The sequence below is a fragment of the Podarcis filfolensis genome (genome assembly GCF_964270895.1).
Source record: "Podarcis filfolensis genome assembly, chromosome: 6".
Classification (NCBI taxonomy): domain Eukaryota; kingdom Metazoa; phylum Chordata; class Lepidosauria; order Squamata; family Lacertidae; genus Podarcis; species Podarcis filfolensis.
Window position 1 is genome coordinate 44477478 of NC_139609.1, and position 16514 is coordinate 44493991.

The 16514-nt window shown below is 39.5% G+C and overlaps 1 protein-coding gene across 1 annotated transcript; it reads left to right on the top strand.

Annotated features, from left to right (window-relative positions):
* The first annotated feature begins 331 nt into the window (after positions 1 to 331).
* Positions 332 to 16274, top strand: LOC310765069 (calreticulin-like). Its single transcript, XM_083619598.1, has 9 exons — positions 332 to 592; positions 2784 to 2885; positions 4174 to 4377; positions 5492 to 5586; positions 7077 to 7286; positions 8350 to 8463; positions 10230 to 10373; positions 12505 to 12597; positions 14196 to 16274. The coding sequence occupies exons 1-9, from the start codon at positions 433 to 435 to the stop codon at positions 14328 to 14330; spliced, it is 1257 nt and encodes a 418-aa protein (XP_083475724.1). The 5' UTR covers positions 332 to 432; the 3' UTR covers positions 14331 to 16274.
* Positions 16275 to 16514: the final 240 nt, after the last annotated feature.

A 16514-nucleotide genomic window follows, 5' to 3' on the forward strand; every position in this document is an offset into this window, starting at 1 on the left:
AGGTGAGCTATTATGATGTACTGAATTCTAAAAAGTTCTGCTTGCTATGTTCTCAAATATATTTCAAATGGCAGAATGCTAACAATACTTTCAAAGAGTAGTCGAGTAAGAAGGCAATACGCTTGCTGGGTGTGAATTGATCTGAATTAGATCCAGACACCTGTGTCTTCAGAATCCATTTCCTTTGAGACATTCCAGGGAGTTTCCGTGCTAGCGCAATTGCGTGGTCCCTTCTGATTGGTCCTTGTAGCTCAGTTATTCATGGATTCTAACCAGTGGAAAAGACCCTTCTGTTCAGCATGATTATCAGTGTGGTGACTGTTGTGGTTGTAGATTAGGAGAAGTGGGACAATATTTCAGAGGGGGTGTTACTATAGTCTTCTCAGTGCAATTTAAAGAAGCCTCCTACCACTTTCAGAACGCTAAGTTCCTATGAAACCAGTAATGCAGCTGATTTACTTAGGGACCTTCTTGATAGGACTGGTATTTGGGGAACAAACTGACAATGACGATGATAGCCCTTCTACTATGTTAGAGACACCACAGCATACAATAATAAAGGAGTATTTTAGGGAAGAGTTTGATGATGAAGGTAAGTGATACTTTGCTGTTTCTCTGTTCTGGAAGGAAACCGTTGACTTCCAAATCTTCTTTCATTTATGTAGCCTTACTCTAAAGAGTTGCATTCTTGTTTGATTTCATTTTTTTACTGTTTAATAATAAAATTAATTGATAAAACACTATGAAATATCTATTTTGTATGGTATCCCGTCTTCTAAACTATCAGTACATTCAGGACCACTACAGGAAAAAAATAAAGGATAGAAGCATGAAAGAGAAGACTGACCTTTTGCAATTTCCCCCCAAGTTTAGGAAAACTAATAATTAAAGGCAGTTGTCTTGCAAATATTGTGAGGCTGCTGTCTGTTCTGCTGTCCTACTTGGCAATATGTCTCACTGAATTCAGTGGCCCTTACATCTGAGTAGACATGCATAGGATTTCACTGTGAGTGATGCATGGAAGGAACAGAGATAAACCAGCTGAACATGAGGAGTCAGTCCTGATGCATTTGGAATCCTAGAGCACAGCTAATTTATAAAAGGATGTATCCAAAGTTAAGAGTTTCATAGAGCACAGCTAATTTATAAAAGGATGTATCCAAAGTTAAGAGTTTCATCTGTTTAAATATGAAGAAAAGGTAACCCAGATAGAAATAGTTTTTACTGTCTGTTCTGAAACATTCAGAAGCAACTGATGTCCTGATATAGTATAGTGTGTTTCCCTGCATAAGAGACTGCACAGCTTTAAAATTTGTGCTATGTGTCCTAATTTCAATATCTCTTCTTAACAACTCCTAAGCAGACTGCAATTTTATTTATAGTGCTGCTCTATATGGAGGTAAAGGCAAATGCATTCGCAGTACTAGGTTTCTGGGTTTGGTTAATAGTTTGATTCTGGTTAATCATTCTTGAAGGTTTTTAGTGCTGTTTTCTAGGAAGAGAGAGTATATTACATGTCCTCATCTGCCTCCCATACAATTTCCTCCCTTCTTCCAATTTCTTATTTCTATCCCATGGGAAGATCAGTACAGGTGTTATTATTATTTATTATTGTGCCTGTTTGTACCCTTTCTTTAGACGACATACTAAATGACACCAGTCTTGTACTGAAAGTCCATTACAAAATGGCTTGAAAAATAATTGAATCTGGTTTATATTACATTTGTTTGAATTTTGAGCCCTGTGTTCAGTGTTATAAACATGACATAAACCAGGCAAATCACAAACATGATTCAACATGTAGCGAGTGGTCTCTTGGGATCATTGAGCAATTTTCTCTAGCTCCAGATGGAGTTAAATATAGGCTTTTGTGATATTCAGCTAAGCATTCTTGAGTAAAATACTTTTGTAGGGTTGTTTTTAACCAAATGTAATTCAAGATATATCAAAAATGCCTTTATAGGTTTGCTGCCAGGTTTTATGCCTATGATGAAGGTTGCATCACTTGAATGGTCTTTAAGAAAGACGTAGGTGCTCTAGTATGAGTGCTCTAGTATTATTCCTTGTCAGTGGCCACATTCATATATCACTCTAAACCACAGTATAGTATGATGAGACTGAGCAATGGTTTGCCTCTGATACATATGCTCTTTCCCTCCCTTTTCTTCCTCTGGCATAGTAGCACAAGGGGAAGTTCAAAATCTGTTTGCTTCTGCTTTTGCTTAACCACAGCTTGTTGTGTTATGCAGATTGAAAAAATGTGGTTAATGTTTAGTTTTGTTGGTTTAAAACAACTCGCCTTCAAACTATGAAGTTATTTTGTTGTTGGTTTAAACAAACCATAGTTAACATTGACCACAGTTCAGGGTTTGGATTAAATATCAAGAAAATTACTGCTTGTTATATGGCTGTTAAGCCCATGTGTGGTGCAGCCATGAGTTAATTTGCATTGTACTGTACAGTGGTACCTCGGGTTAAGAACTTAATTTGTTCTGGAGGTCCGTTCTTAACCTGAAACTGTTCTTAACCTAAAGCACCACTTTAGCTAATGGGGCCTCCTGCTGCTACCGCGCTGCTGCTGCACGATTTCTGTTCTCATCCTGAAGCAAAGTTCTTAACCGAATGTACTATTTCTTGGTTAGAGGAGTCTGTAACCTGAAGCATTTGTAACCCGAGGTACCACTGTATGTCCTAAAATATTTATTCTATTTTACACAATGTGAAATAATTGTTGCATGTTATTGTTTTGCTATACCTCATTGCTACTTCTTTCACTTTTTCAGATGAATGGGAGAAACGGTGGGTTCAATCTAAACATAGATCTGATTATGGTAAATTTCGTGTTGCATCAGGAAGGTTTTATGGAGATAGAGAAAAAGATAAAGGTAAAATAATGCATTCTCCCATCCCCCAGGTTGTGAAAAATGAGATTTGTGACTGAATGCATGCCTTCATTCACTTTTATTACATTATTGACACAATATTGGCTGGTATCAAAACATCTACATAACTGTCATTATGTTTCCTAGTGGTGGGCTAGAGAGCAGGGCTTCTGCATCTGAGCAAATTTGTATGGGTGCAGATAGATCCTACAAGTAAAGTGATCCCACACATTTAGCTCTTTAAAAGTCAAACCAGCACTTTAAATTGAGCCCATAAATAAACAGTCAGTCAATGTAATCATATGAGATCCTGGTGGCTGTGTTCTATACCAGTTGGATTTTCTGAGCCACATGTAAAGGCAGATCTATAGAGAGAGCATTACAGTGGCCTAGTCTGGATGCAACCAGTGAGTGTGTTACTTTTTTCCTAAGATAGGGTCAAGCTAAAATGACAAAAGGCACTCCTAGCCACCTGTGCTAGTAAAGATAATAAATTGGATCCCTGTAGATTTAAGGCAGGAGTGGGGAACTGGATCTGACCAGTAGGAGGCTACCCACCAGTTGTTTCCCTGACATTGTTAAAAGAAGAAGCTGATCAGTAGTTAGAGCAACCACTTTTGAAGAAGCTCTTTCAGTGACTGTCAGCTGATTGGAGCTGGAAGCATGCCTTCAAAGAGACTGTTGATTGGTGGTTATAGGGAGTCCCTTCAAAGTCTCTGCAGAGGGAAAAATGCTCCTAAAAACAGCATTTCCCCCTCTACGTATAAAGTGACATGGGTTTAAAGCACTTCTTCCAGTGCTCTGAATTCAGACTGCTTCCTCTGGGGGGATGGGAAGCATGCTATTGCAGCAAATCCCAGCTGATTGTTGGGACTGACTGCACTTTGAAGCTCCAATGATCAGCTGATTGTCAGCTGCACAGGGCTTTCTGTTCAAGCACCAACAATCAGTGGTTATAGGTGCTTGAACTTTTGTTTTCCCTTTTTCCAGACATCTCCATTTTCTCTTTGTCTATTTCCCGATCAATGTACAGGCTCTGTAAATTGCTTCTTGACTAATATTTATGCAAGTTTCTAACTTCCCAGAGTAATCAACAGTGGTATTTTGTATATTGGTGGTTTCTGTTCTTGTTAACAGTATAACTGGCAAGAGGTTATTTAATATCCGTATCCTACATAATGCCAGACAGTCTTTGCGGTTATATTATTATAACCATAGTAAGGACATGATTTTGTGAAAGTACAATAAGTCGTTTAAACCATAGTTCTAGATCTTTGATTTAATTTTACAGGTCTGAAGGCAACTGAAGACACTAAGTATTATGCAGTGTCAGCAAGGTTTCCGCCCTTCAACAATGAAGGTCAGACGTTAGTGCTTCAGTATACAGTAAAATATGACCAACATGTCGATTGCGGTGGTGCCTATGTTAAACTTTATTCTGCAGACCTGGTTCAAGAGGTTATGAATGAAGATTCTGAATATTATATCATGTTTGGTAAGTTCTCAACATGTCTTATTAGTCAGCAATCAAAGCATATCCATTTTTACAGTGCAAGCCAGGAGAGAATTGGGCTTAGCACTATAAGGTAATTTCTGTTTTCATATTTTTTGAGTCTGCATCACTGTATATATCAGTGAGAATCAGTGGCTGCACACAATGCTGTCCCAAGACTTATGGTTTAGTCAACTATCTGGTGCAGAAAGCTCAAGAGTGCCTATCTTACTCCTCCAGTAGTCAAGTGAGGAAACACACAACAGAGCAGTTGGCTTATCGTTACACTTAAATCAGCTCTTGTGGCTTGTTTTTCTCCAGGAAACCAAAATCTGAAGCCAAGTTCTTGACTTCCCAAACATTGTTTATTTGGAGAAATGAACCACAAGAATTGGTTTGGGGATAATGTTAAGCTCAATGGTTTGTTTCCCCACTCAACTAAGGAAGAAGCAGAGTGGGAGCACATGGGATGCATGCACCAGCATGCAGCTTGTGTGTACTGGTTAGCTTACTAAACCATAATTAATGGCTCAGTATTATGGGCAAACACAGCCAGTTTTTGCTTCCTTATGTTTTGCAAAGTATATTCAATGAGCTGACAACAAGGTTGCTGGATCAGGGTGAAGTCTTCCAGGGAGCTTACAAGCAGGGCATGAAGTCAACAGCTCACCTCCACTGCCCCATTGTATGGTGCCAACATTTGATACTGTCTCTGAAGATTGAATTTAGCTATACAGATACACAGCAATAGACCATTAACATAAATCTGAACTTTTTAAAAGCTACTGAAAGTAGTAGCTATCAACCCTTTTGACATTTTTTTTTTAACTTACTGGCAATCAGTGTGTCTAACACTTTGCTTATTACTTACAATTTTTGAAAACCGCTCTTTCATCTCCCATGTATGTTGTAGTGGGGTTAAAATGGTTTTAAAATATTAAAATGTTGGTTGCAAGGGATAGGAAGTAACTAAGTTACCTTCCACGTTTGAAGAAGAAAGTACTATTAACAGCAATTTCTAAATCAGTGTTGAAACTATCATTAACTGACATATTTGTGCAGGTGGAATTCTGATCCAAGTCAATTGGGTTTTTAGAGCACTGTTGTTTTCTCCTAGGTCCAGATATATGTGGAGAAGACAAAAAGATAGTGCAGGTTATCTTCAACTATAAAGATGATTATTACTTGATCAAAAAAAACATCACATGTGAGGTATGACCAGTATTTTTTTGGTATTTGAGAAGCATTGTTGATTTCTAATCTTTGCTGCTAGTTTTCCTCTACTAATCATATTTTTTGTATCTTTCTGTCTTGCTGAAATTCTACTTTCCACACACAAGCAACAGTGAAAAACCCATAACTGAAGTCTGGGTCAAGTAGTGTTTTTGGAATTAATAGTAATGTATATTAGAATTATGTTGGCGAGTAAGGGATAGTTTAACCATGGTTTAATGTTAATGAAAAGTGCTAGTGCATGCTGCTCAAAAAGTCCTCAGTTAATTCACCGCAACTCATTCACTGCTGCTCCTGACCACACTGTACCAGGACCAACAAGCTACAGTGGTGCCTCGCAAGACGAAAAGAATCCGTTCCGCGAGTCTCTTCGTCTTGCAGTTTTTTCGTCTTGCGAAGCAAGCCCATTAGCGGCTTAGCGGATTAGCGCTATTAGCGGCTTAGCGGGCTTAGCGGATCAGCTGATTAGCGGCTTAGCGGATCAGCTGATAAGCGGCTTAGCAGCTTAGCGGATCAGCTGTTAAGCAGCTTAGCGGATCAGCTGATAAGCGGCTTAGCGATCAGCTGTTAAGCGGCTTAGCGATCAGCTGTTAAGTGGCTTAGCGGATCAGCTGATAAGCAGCTTAGCGGATCAGCTGATAAGCGGCTTAGCGATCAGCTGCTTAGCGGCTTAGCGGATCAGCTGTTAAGCGGCTTAGCGGCTTGGGAAAAAGGGGGGGGGGAGGAAAAAAACCCCGCAGGAACTCGCAAGACATTTTCGTCTTGCGAAGCAAGCCCATAGGAAATTCGTTTTGCGAAGCACCTCCAAAACGGAAAACCCTTTCGTCTAGCGGGTTTTCCGTCTTGCGAGGCATTCGTCTTGCGGGGCACCACTGTACAAGCATTGGCATGTTATGTCATCTGAATCAAGATTGTACTTTGTTTGGAGAGAACATGAGCAGCAGGTTTGTTTCAAGGAAATAAACTACAAGTCTGGATTTCACATTCCATTTCTTTTGTTGATACGTATTGTTACTGGGACCATGCAAACATGCTGGAGCTTTGTTCTGCTTTGCTCTTCCCTGGACCTTTTAGCTGAGTGTGGTGCACCAACTAAGCCAAAGTTTTGCTTAATGTGTCCTCTGAACCCAGGATCATGGTTAAGTTGTAGCCAAGAACAAACATTGGCTGATGGGACCAATCATTATGGTTGCCACTCTTGCATCCTAGGCACCATTTACTTTTGACACACAACCCAAGAAGCAAGGGAAATAGCTCTCACCACCCAATAATAAGTACCATGGCATGTCCTCAATTTTCTGGCCTCCAAACTCTTCAAGCAGTGATTGAGTAGATAATCAGTGTGCCATTTTTTTCATTTAGTTTATATTCTGTTGCAACATTTAACAGGAAAAACCAGCAGTCAGTTTGGAATATGAGAAAAGAACTCTCTACTTATGTAATAATCTTTATTATTTTTCTTTTTCGAGACCGATGACTTTACCCATCTCTACACTTTGATACTACGTCCAGATTTAACATATGAAGTGAAAGTTGATAATTATGTTGCTGAGGCTGGCTATCTAGAAGATGACTGGGACTTCCTTCCTCCAAGGAAGATAGTTGATCATGAAATGGCAAAACCTGACTACTGGGATGAAAGGGAGCTTATTGAAGATCCCATGGACAAGAAACCAGATGTAAAGTTTCAGTATCATGGTTTCTCTTTCTATATAGATATATATGTACATTAAAACTGTCTACTTCCCCAGTTGCATTCTGTCCACTGACCATTTCTTGTTGTCTCAGTTGAAGTCAGTGGGTGTTGCAGCTGTGCTTATAATTCTATGATTTGCTCCAACAACAGTCTGATAGCCATCATTCCCTTTTTATTATCATTGTCTTAAATAATTCTTACTTCAGTCAATTTCACAATGGTAGCTAATTATTACTTCCATTTAGCAAATGGAGGAGCTGAGGCAATATATGATCATTTACTTGCCAAGGCTGAGTTGGGTTAAACTCTAAAATCAATTCTGCATCTCAGTGACATTTGTCTTCGCCTTTACAGACAAATGTCTGCACCCAAGGAAACATTTATGCATTCTTTATACACAAAGCAGCATATGTCACTTTTGCCAGGACTTCTTACTTGACCTGACCAGATGAAGGCATAGATGGCAAATACCCAAGTCTTATAGATAGTTTCCCATTCTGGACTCAAAGCCCAGCACCCCAAGCCCACAGATAAGGATAACATCAAAACAAGCCAATTAACTTATATCAAAGGAAGTGAGTATGAACATATATGAGCTCATTGTTACATCAACTACCAATTAATTGTGGGGTTATACTGACTACCAAGATGGTGTTTGCAGTGCTTCCAGAACAGTTCACCCTTGGTTCAACACAAAGTTCAATACAGTATATGTCCATCATGGGATTAATACAAACAAATTTCCATGCCTGGTAGTAGTTGCAGTGAATTTTGTTGAATGCCACAGAACCTAAAAGCTTGTTAAGTGTGGTAACATATGAAATGCTAGATGATAACAGAAAACAATATAATAACCAATACTTATTTTTATGTATTTATTTACATATATATTTTGCTACTCTTCCAACACAGAACTCAACTTACTAATCGGTCAATGTGATATTAAATGAGCAAGCATTTTAATAAATTGTCAGGATTATCTTGCTGCTAAAATAGATGTTTGAGAAAACAATCTTTATTGATTATATGAATGCATACTGTTTTAGGATTGGGATCAGCCAGAAAGAATTCCTGACCCAAATGTCACGAAGCCAGATGACTGGGATGAAGAAATGGATGGAGAGTGGGCACCACCATCGGTTCCAAACCCGGAGTACAGAGTAAGCTTGGTATAGGGCTGCAGAATAATAAATGCAGAGACTTAGATGGTAAACAGTAGGGGTCGTATACCCAGAGTAGACCCATTTAAATGGATAGATTTAAGTTAGTCAAGTCTATTGAATTCAGTAAGTCTCTGAGTATGACTTAGTCCAGGGATTGTCTACCTGGTGCCAAGTTTGTGTCCCTTGAGCATCTTTGGTTTTTGGTTTTGTTTTCAAAAAATAGGCATTTCCTTTTCCCATGGAGGAACTTTTCTAAAGGGTGGGGTTTCTCAGTGATATTCTGTGTTGAGAGAGATGTATTTTTTTTGGGGGGGGGAGTCACACATATGGCATTTGTGTGAGGTCCAGGGGTGAGGGAGCAACAGTGACTGCACTCTCTTATCTTGTCTTGTGCCATACCCCCATAGCAGCCATTTTGTAACGGGCACCCACAGCACTTCCTCAGAATTCAAAGTGTGCCCACTGGTCCAAAAAGGTACCATGCTTAAACCTGAGGCATTTTATCTTACTACCTACTCTCCTGTTCAGTCTTCCTGAATCTACCTTCATCTGGCTTTGTCTGTATTTCTCAAGTCCCCCATCCTTAAATGCCATCTCTTGAACCAGTATCTCCCTTCAAGCAGCTATATCCCATCACTTACTAAGTCCTCAAATAGGTACTGCTTTCTCTGTTTTTCTTGCTGCTCTCTTTTTGACCCACTGGTTTGGATTCCTCTTTATCTTTCTCTCTCTTTCTTTACCACTTCCAAGTAGTTGCTGTCTCCAGTCTGCTTTTCCTACTCTCTACTGACTACTCTCTACTGAAATCATTGTCTATGCTTTTCTTCCATTACCACGATTGTCACATGGTATTTTTAAGTCCTTGCAGAACTTTTCCCCACCTTATATTATCAGTTTCAAACCTTTAGTTTTGCAACTTTTAGTTTTGCAGCTCGAATCCCTGGTTGTGTCTCCACCTTCACTTCTCTTTCCATCACTTCTTGCTTTCTCCATTCTATTCACACCTCATCAGCTCCCCCCCCCTCCTGTTTCCATTCCTGTCCCCCTCTCCCACTTGTATTCAGGGGCGTGCGGAGTTGGCGGTTCGCCCCGGGTGCCATGGGGGGGATGAAAAGATGGCCCCTGCCTCCCCCCAGCTGTAGAGCGGCCAAGGTTGTGCACAGTCCATATGGGCTGCTGCGCGTGCACACTCTGTACAGCCGTCGCGTGCAAGCGGTAGTCTGTACAGCTGCCGCACATGTGCGGCATCCCGTACAGTCATCACACATGCGCAGTCCATACAGGATGCTGCACATGCATACTCCGTACAGGCTGCCCTGCCCCAGGTGCCGGAGAGGGTTCCTCTGCCACTGCTTGTATTATCTTCAAATTAAGATGGGTGAGGAACCTGTAGCTCTCCAGCTGTTGCTAGACTCCAACTCCCATAAGCCCCAGCCAACATAGTATGGAAGGGATGTTGAGAAGTGGGAAACCAACAACATATGGACGGCTACTTCCCCATCCTAGTGAAATCATTGTTAAAGTACAAGTCAATTGTATATAATTGGTTTTACTTATTGTAAAATAAAGCTTCTCTTGGCATTATCACTATGAAAGGCCCACACTCAAAAGTGTAAATAATGTGTCAGTACATATTTAGCAAATGATGATAATACATTCCAAATTATTATTTTTATTTCACTAGACTTAGCCAAGATTTATTTTGACTAAATTAGGTTTGGGGGGAAATAAACTTCAAGCTTGTCTCAATTGTTCTTTTTTAGGGAATTTGGAAGCCCCGTATAATCAAAAATCCCAATTATAATGGCATATGGGTTCAGCCATTAGTTGATAATCCAGAATACACACCTGATCCTAATCTTTACAAGTATTTCAACATCAGTGTCATTGGTTTAGAAATTTTACAGGTATGTATTTTATAGAGTTTTCAGAAATAATTCCTTAACTGGAAAGATAATTCTTATTACAGAGTCTAGTTGTATTCTGTATCATTATGAGGGAAAAGCTGTCCAATTTTCTAATTTGAATCATTCACAGGAGAAAAATAGCATTAGCAGCCCATTCATTTTGAAAATATGATATACAGTGGTACCTCGGTTTACAAACTTAATCTGTTCCGGAAGTCTGTTCTTGAACCGAAACCATTCTTAAACCGAGGTGTGCTTTCGCTAATGAGGCCTCCTGACGCCGGTGCACTTCCACCGTTCGGATTCCATTCTTAGACCGAGGTAAAGTTCACAAACCGGGACACTACTTCCGGTTTTGCGGAGTTCATAAACCGAATCGTTCTTAAACAGGACTGTTCTTAAACCGAGGTACCACTGTATTGTGTTTCCTATTTGCAGCATTTGCAATTAATTCAAACTGCTGCATGGTCATCTATAGAATCTGCTTCAGTGGTGATCTTCACACCATGTACTCTGAAGTAGGATTATTGTGGAGTAGATAATTTGAGAAGAATGGCCTCTGAGATTAGAAGATTATGATATAGCTGGATTGATGGGATGACAAACGTGTGTACTGGCTTTGAGTATGATTGCAATGTTAATTCTGAATTTATTAGAATAGGTGCATGCTAAATTGGTAGACGCAGTGGAACTTACTTTTGACTTACATGTATATTGTTGAAATGTGGGGCTTTTAATGCAAAGCCTATGACATCTGCAACCTGAGAATCATTTTTCATTACAGTGGTACCTCTGGTTACGAACTTAATTCTTTCTGGAGGTCCATTCTTAACCTGAAACTGTTCTTAACCTGAGGTACCACTTTAGCTAATGGGGCCCGCTGCCACCGCCGCGCGATTTCTGTTCTCATCCTGAGGTAAAGTTCTTAACCCGAGGTACTACTTCTGGGTTAGCGGAGTCTGTAACCTGAAGTGTTTGTAACCCAAGGTGTTTGTAACCCGAGGTACCACTGTAAAAGGCTCCAGATACCGTAACTAGATACATAGGTAAGCCTTCCTGATACAGGGAAATAGAAGCATTTTGAATCTGGCTTCTAGTCTTCAGAAAACGAGACAGTTTCCTAAAGAAGAAATGGGGGCAATCACCTAATTCCATACCCTTTGCATGTCATGGTTGAATTCCAACCCAATTTACCTAGTCCATGGCAAACAGAAATTGAATTTTTTTTTTAAATCAAAATTCTACAGAATGAAAACATAAATACAGTAGAATAAATATAAACTCAATATAGATATGAAGCAACAGCTTTGGGACTGTATATATTTGCTTTCATCACAAAATGTTGAATTTCTGGTTGAAGGAATTGGTTACTATGTTATGCATGCGTGAGCTAGGAAGTTTTCCTCAAAATAACAATGAAATATTATATAGGCACGCTGCCATTTTCTATTGCTTGTTCACATTTTATATTATTTTAGTATATAGCAGGAAATAATATTTTATATTATTTTAGTATACAGAAGGAAATAAATTATTTTAAATAAATAGATAGCCACTTAATACAGGTTTGAGAAGAAAATAATGCAGCTTTGTACAATCTCACTTCTAGAAACCATGTATCACCCATTCTTGTAGCATTGTATTGTAGCTATAGGGCAGGATTCACATAACCAGCCCCTTCAGCAGATGCCCTGCACAAGGACTTCAACTTGCGCAATGGGGTTCCCTCTTCCTCTCCCTGTCAGCCCCTTAAAATTGGATGGAAGGAGGTGAGGAAAACGCTCAGAACAGCATGTGGTGGGAGAAGAGAGGAGCTTGCTCTGTCTCACATTTAATTCCACCCATAGGTTTTTGGGGTTTTTTGCATCACCTTTCATAATTGTATCCAATGTTACACCCAATTTATATTGTGAGCTTTTTCTGGTGAAGCCAGGCTGCACCATTCTTGATGGTGTTAAATTCAGGTAGCGGTCATAACTCCATTACCTAATAATGTGTCACTGAATTCAATAGGTCTTACTTCTGAGTACACATTGTTGGACTTCCATTATCATATATGGCTCACAAATCTAGCTAGATTGTGTTTACTTCAGTAACTCATTTTTCCCTTTTACCTTATTCATTCCAACAGGGAAAGTCTGGCACAATCTTTGACAATTTTCTTATCACAAATGATGAACAATATGCTGAAGATGCTGGGAATGAAATGTGGGGTCCCACATTTGTAAGTAACACAATCACCATACAAGAGTGGCTGCATTGAGATGGTGCAGAAGGGCTTCTGCTAGTATACCTGCACAGCTCCAGGTGTCCAGGCATTTGTATAATTACCATAAGAGCCTGCAGCAGTCTTGCCACTACATTCTGCACTACCTGGTTCTAGACCAGGCCCAAGGACTTCCCCACATAGAGTATACTGCAGTTATCAAGTCTTGAGGTTACTTATGCATGGACTACGGTTATCACAATTCAGTTATGGTCATAGCTGGTGTACCAGACAAAGTTGGTGAAAGGCATTCCTAGCACAGGTCACTTAGACCTCTAACCACAGATTTGTATCCAGGAATACCAGTACCTGGTCCTGATTGCCTTATGAAGCACCTGAGCCCTACTGCATTGGCAGAAGAATCCTCCTGTGAATTGATCCAGGCTGTTGGTTGCTGTTATCATTAGCTCACAAGAGAATTCCTCTAGCAATACAGTAAGGCTCAGGTGCTTCATAAGGTAAAACAGGACCAGGATTCAATGGGGTATCTTTGCTGGTCTGAGGTACACCAACCTTGGGCCTGAAGGACTAAGGAAAAAGTGGGTGAACAGGGGGTAAGTTGTAAAGCAAGCATAATTTATGAGGGTACACAATATTCCATTACTATTCAAGAAATATGCCAAGTTCCATATAGTCTGATCCTTACACATATCTGCTTGATACTATATCTTGTTAAGTTCAGTCAGTCTTGTTCGAGCAAGCTGTAATCCTGTGCACCCTTACCTAGAAGTAAATCTTGTTGAACATAGTAGGATTTACTTCTGTGTAAACATGAATAGAATTATTAGACTGCACATCCTGCAGAGTTTAGTTAACCATAACTAGCACTAACAGGATTCATAAAATCAATACAGTACTATATCTACTGTACATAATATTTTTATACATAGAAGTAGCCAGCAAATAACTGTAGAAATGCATGCTTCCATTATTACAGTGTAAGAAACAAAACTGATGTAGCTCCAGACATATTAAGATCTGCTTGAAAAGCACAAGCTTTAGGTGTTAAAGGAAGCTAGTTAAATTCTTTCGAACTTATGAAGAACTCACTGAAAACTAAGGAATAAATGTACAAATGTAGCTGTACAGATTGCACAAAAATAACAAAAAGTCCAGCAAGGTACGTACAACACTAAAGAAAGTGACAAAAATATCTGAGGGGGGAAAGTTTTCAGTGTTGCATCACGTCTGATTATTAGGAATTTTCATAGTGACTTTAGATTGGGGGAAAATACCTTCAGAGTTAAGGCTTGAACCTACATTTTCAGTTTGAGGCCCTCTTTCTCACTGACTCTTTGCCAAGAAGGAAAGGGAGGCAGATTTCAAAAACAAATCTCTTATGGAAATTTATAGAAGTAAATGTCTGCATTTCATATTCTGGCTGTGACATTTACATTTTTTAAAAATTGACTCGAGGTAATGTATTCCTATAACCTTCATTTGGTCTTAACACATGGAATACTATTGAATAAGTTATTTGCAGCTTATTTATATTAATATTTAACATGGTTTTTCATCTTGCCAATGTGCTTTACAATTCTTGTTTGAATAAACAGGAGAGAGAATGGAAGAGAAGACAGGGACAAGATGTTGTGTATAAAAAAATTAATGAAGATGAGGAACCGAAAGGAAAAGAAGGCAAGAAAGAAAAAAGGAAGAAAAAAGATCGCAATGTTAAAGATGAGCTCTAATCAACCAAATTTTATTGCATAGTTACTGTAACTCATGGTGGAATTTGTTTCAACTTCTAAATATTGTATTTATTTTCTAAATATCTGTTACTGAAACTGAAATGCAGTGGCAGTAAAAAGTTCTGACAACAATTGTTATGCTAACAAGTGTGGGTAACGGTGGTACAAGCACAATGGTTGGGTCTCTTATTTAATTATGGAGGGGACATCGACACAGAGACACATAGATGGATGCAACTCATGTACTGCGGGGATGTAGAAAATAGCAAAGAACTACTGGCTAAGTCAGAGGTCATATTCCTTGATACCTAAACTAGGGATAGATTGAAATGCCTATAACAGTTTACTACATCACTTGCAGGGGGCAATTTGATTGCTGAAATGGTTTTACAGGGAGGAAATTCCCATTGTGGTTGTGGGTAGCTGCTGAGCTTTCTTTCAAAATGTTTTAAAATAACATTTTAAAACTGTCACCAACTTTTAGAAATTAAGCAAAATGGAAGCAAAGAAGGCCCATTCTCATGGTAAGTTGATCCTCTATAACTACCCACCCAAGTTAGCTAATTCTATTGGAGTGCCCCTTCTCTTCTTTTGGTTACAGGTTTCCCCTGACATCGCTTTTTTCTCCCTCCCCCAAAGTCAGGCATATTGTAAAACAAATGGAGACTAGGTTTGCTGTAAACTAAGAATGTTGCATGGGCTGCTTTTTCTCACTTTCTCATTCATACATCTCCCCTGCCCTTCAATGGGTTCTGTAATTATACTGCAGCATTACTTCTGCACAAAGGAGACAGTGATATCCAACAGTTGAAAAATAATTCTGGCTGAAACTCTGCCCCTTTAGTTCTCTACCTAACCTCTACTTTATACATGTTTTGGGTAGACACACGTAAAACATGCAGGTCTGCAGTTATCAGGTGTAAGTGGCACCTCACATGACCATCATAGTACTTCAACCATATACCATTATACTAATTCAACTGCAACTTACAGCTGAGAATTCACATGTGCACCTCTTACACACTATGAGGTTCCTGAACTATTGTGAATCGTTCCATTCTTTATAAGTTCCCACCACAAATGCACATGGAAGTATTATGTAGTCATATGGCACAACACTAAGAGGAGTGATGGTTGCCTGGATTTCCACCCAATATATTTCTAGTATGTAACTTTTCACTATCAGTGTATAGCATAAGTTGGCAGTGACCACTGGACTGCGTAGGGTTCCTAGGTCACAGAAGCATGCCCAAGTTGTTCTTGTCTTCTGCCCATCCTCCTCCCTTAAAAAGATACTATGGTACAGTTGTACTTAACAAAACAGAAAGGACTTATGTTGTTTCAGAAGGGCTTCCTTCACTCACAGTTGCTTCACTGCTCTGAGAAAAGTTACGTTGCCTCCACCTGTTCTGGTTCTGGTTCTTACCCTTTGCAAAGAAAGAGTGGACACTTAAGCACTGAAGTTTTTTAATACTTAAATCAAGGTAAGGCACTTACGTGCTAAGTGCAGACTCATACCACAATAACTACATTGCATGGGGATTGATATGCATAGGATTGCAGCTTGAATTAGTTAAAGGTGCCACATACACCTTAACAAAGGACCCCATAAATTTCCAGACGTGTGGGAAAATATTCTACCCTCTCCCTACTTACTCACTTCTTTATCTTTTCCCCAGAATGTGGAATAAGGTATAGAGATACTAAGTGCACTAGGACCTGAGACACCAGGGTTAAAATCACCACTTGGCCATTAAAAACTCACACTGTGACTTTGGGCCAGTCACTGTCTCTCAGACTAACCTACCTCACAGGGTGGTTGTGAGGATAACATGGGGAAATGAATGAATGCATGCCACCTTGAGCTCCTTGGAGGAAAGGTGGAATGGATATAAATGCAATACTGATAAATAAGGAATAATCATAATAAAAAGTCTGTATCCAGCCTGCCTGTCCCTGATTTTGAATTGGAGGGTTGGGGTCAGATTTTGAATCATGAAAATAAACCCAACTCAGAAATCAAAGAAAAAATAATCTGGGATACAACCAGTATATTCAGGCCTATGAACATTGGACCTTACATGTTAGGTCCTTGGCAAATCCAGTGTGTGGCTATCTGCTGGGACAGGCTTCCCTGGGTGAGGTGTGCAGGCAGTGGCAATCCATGCTCCCATACTAATATAT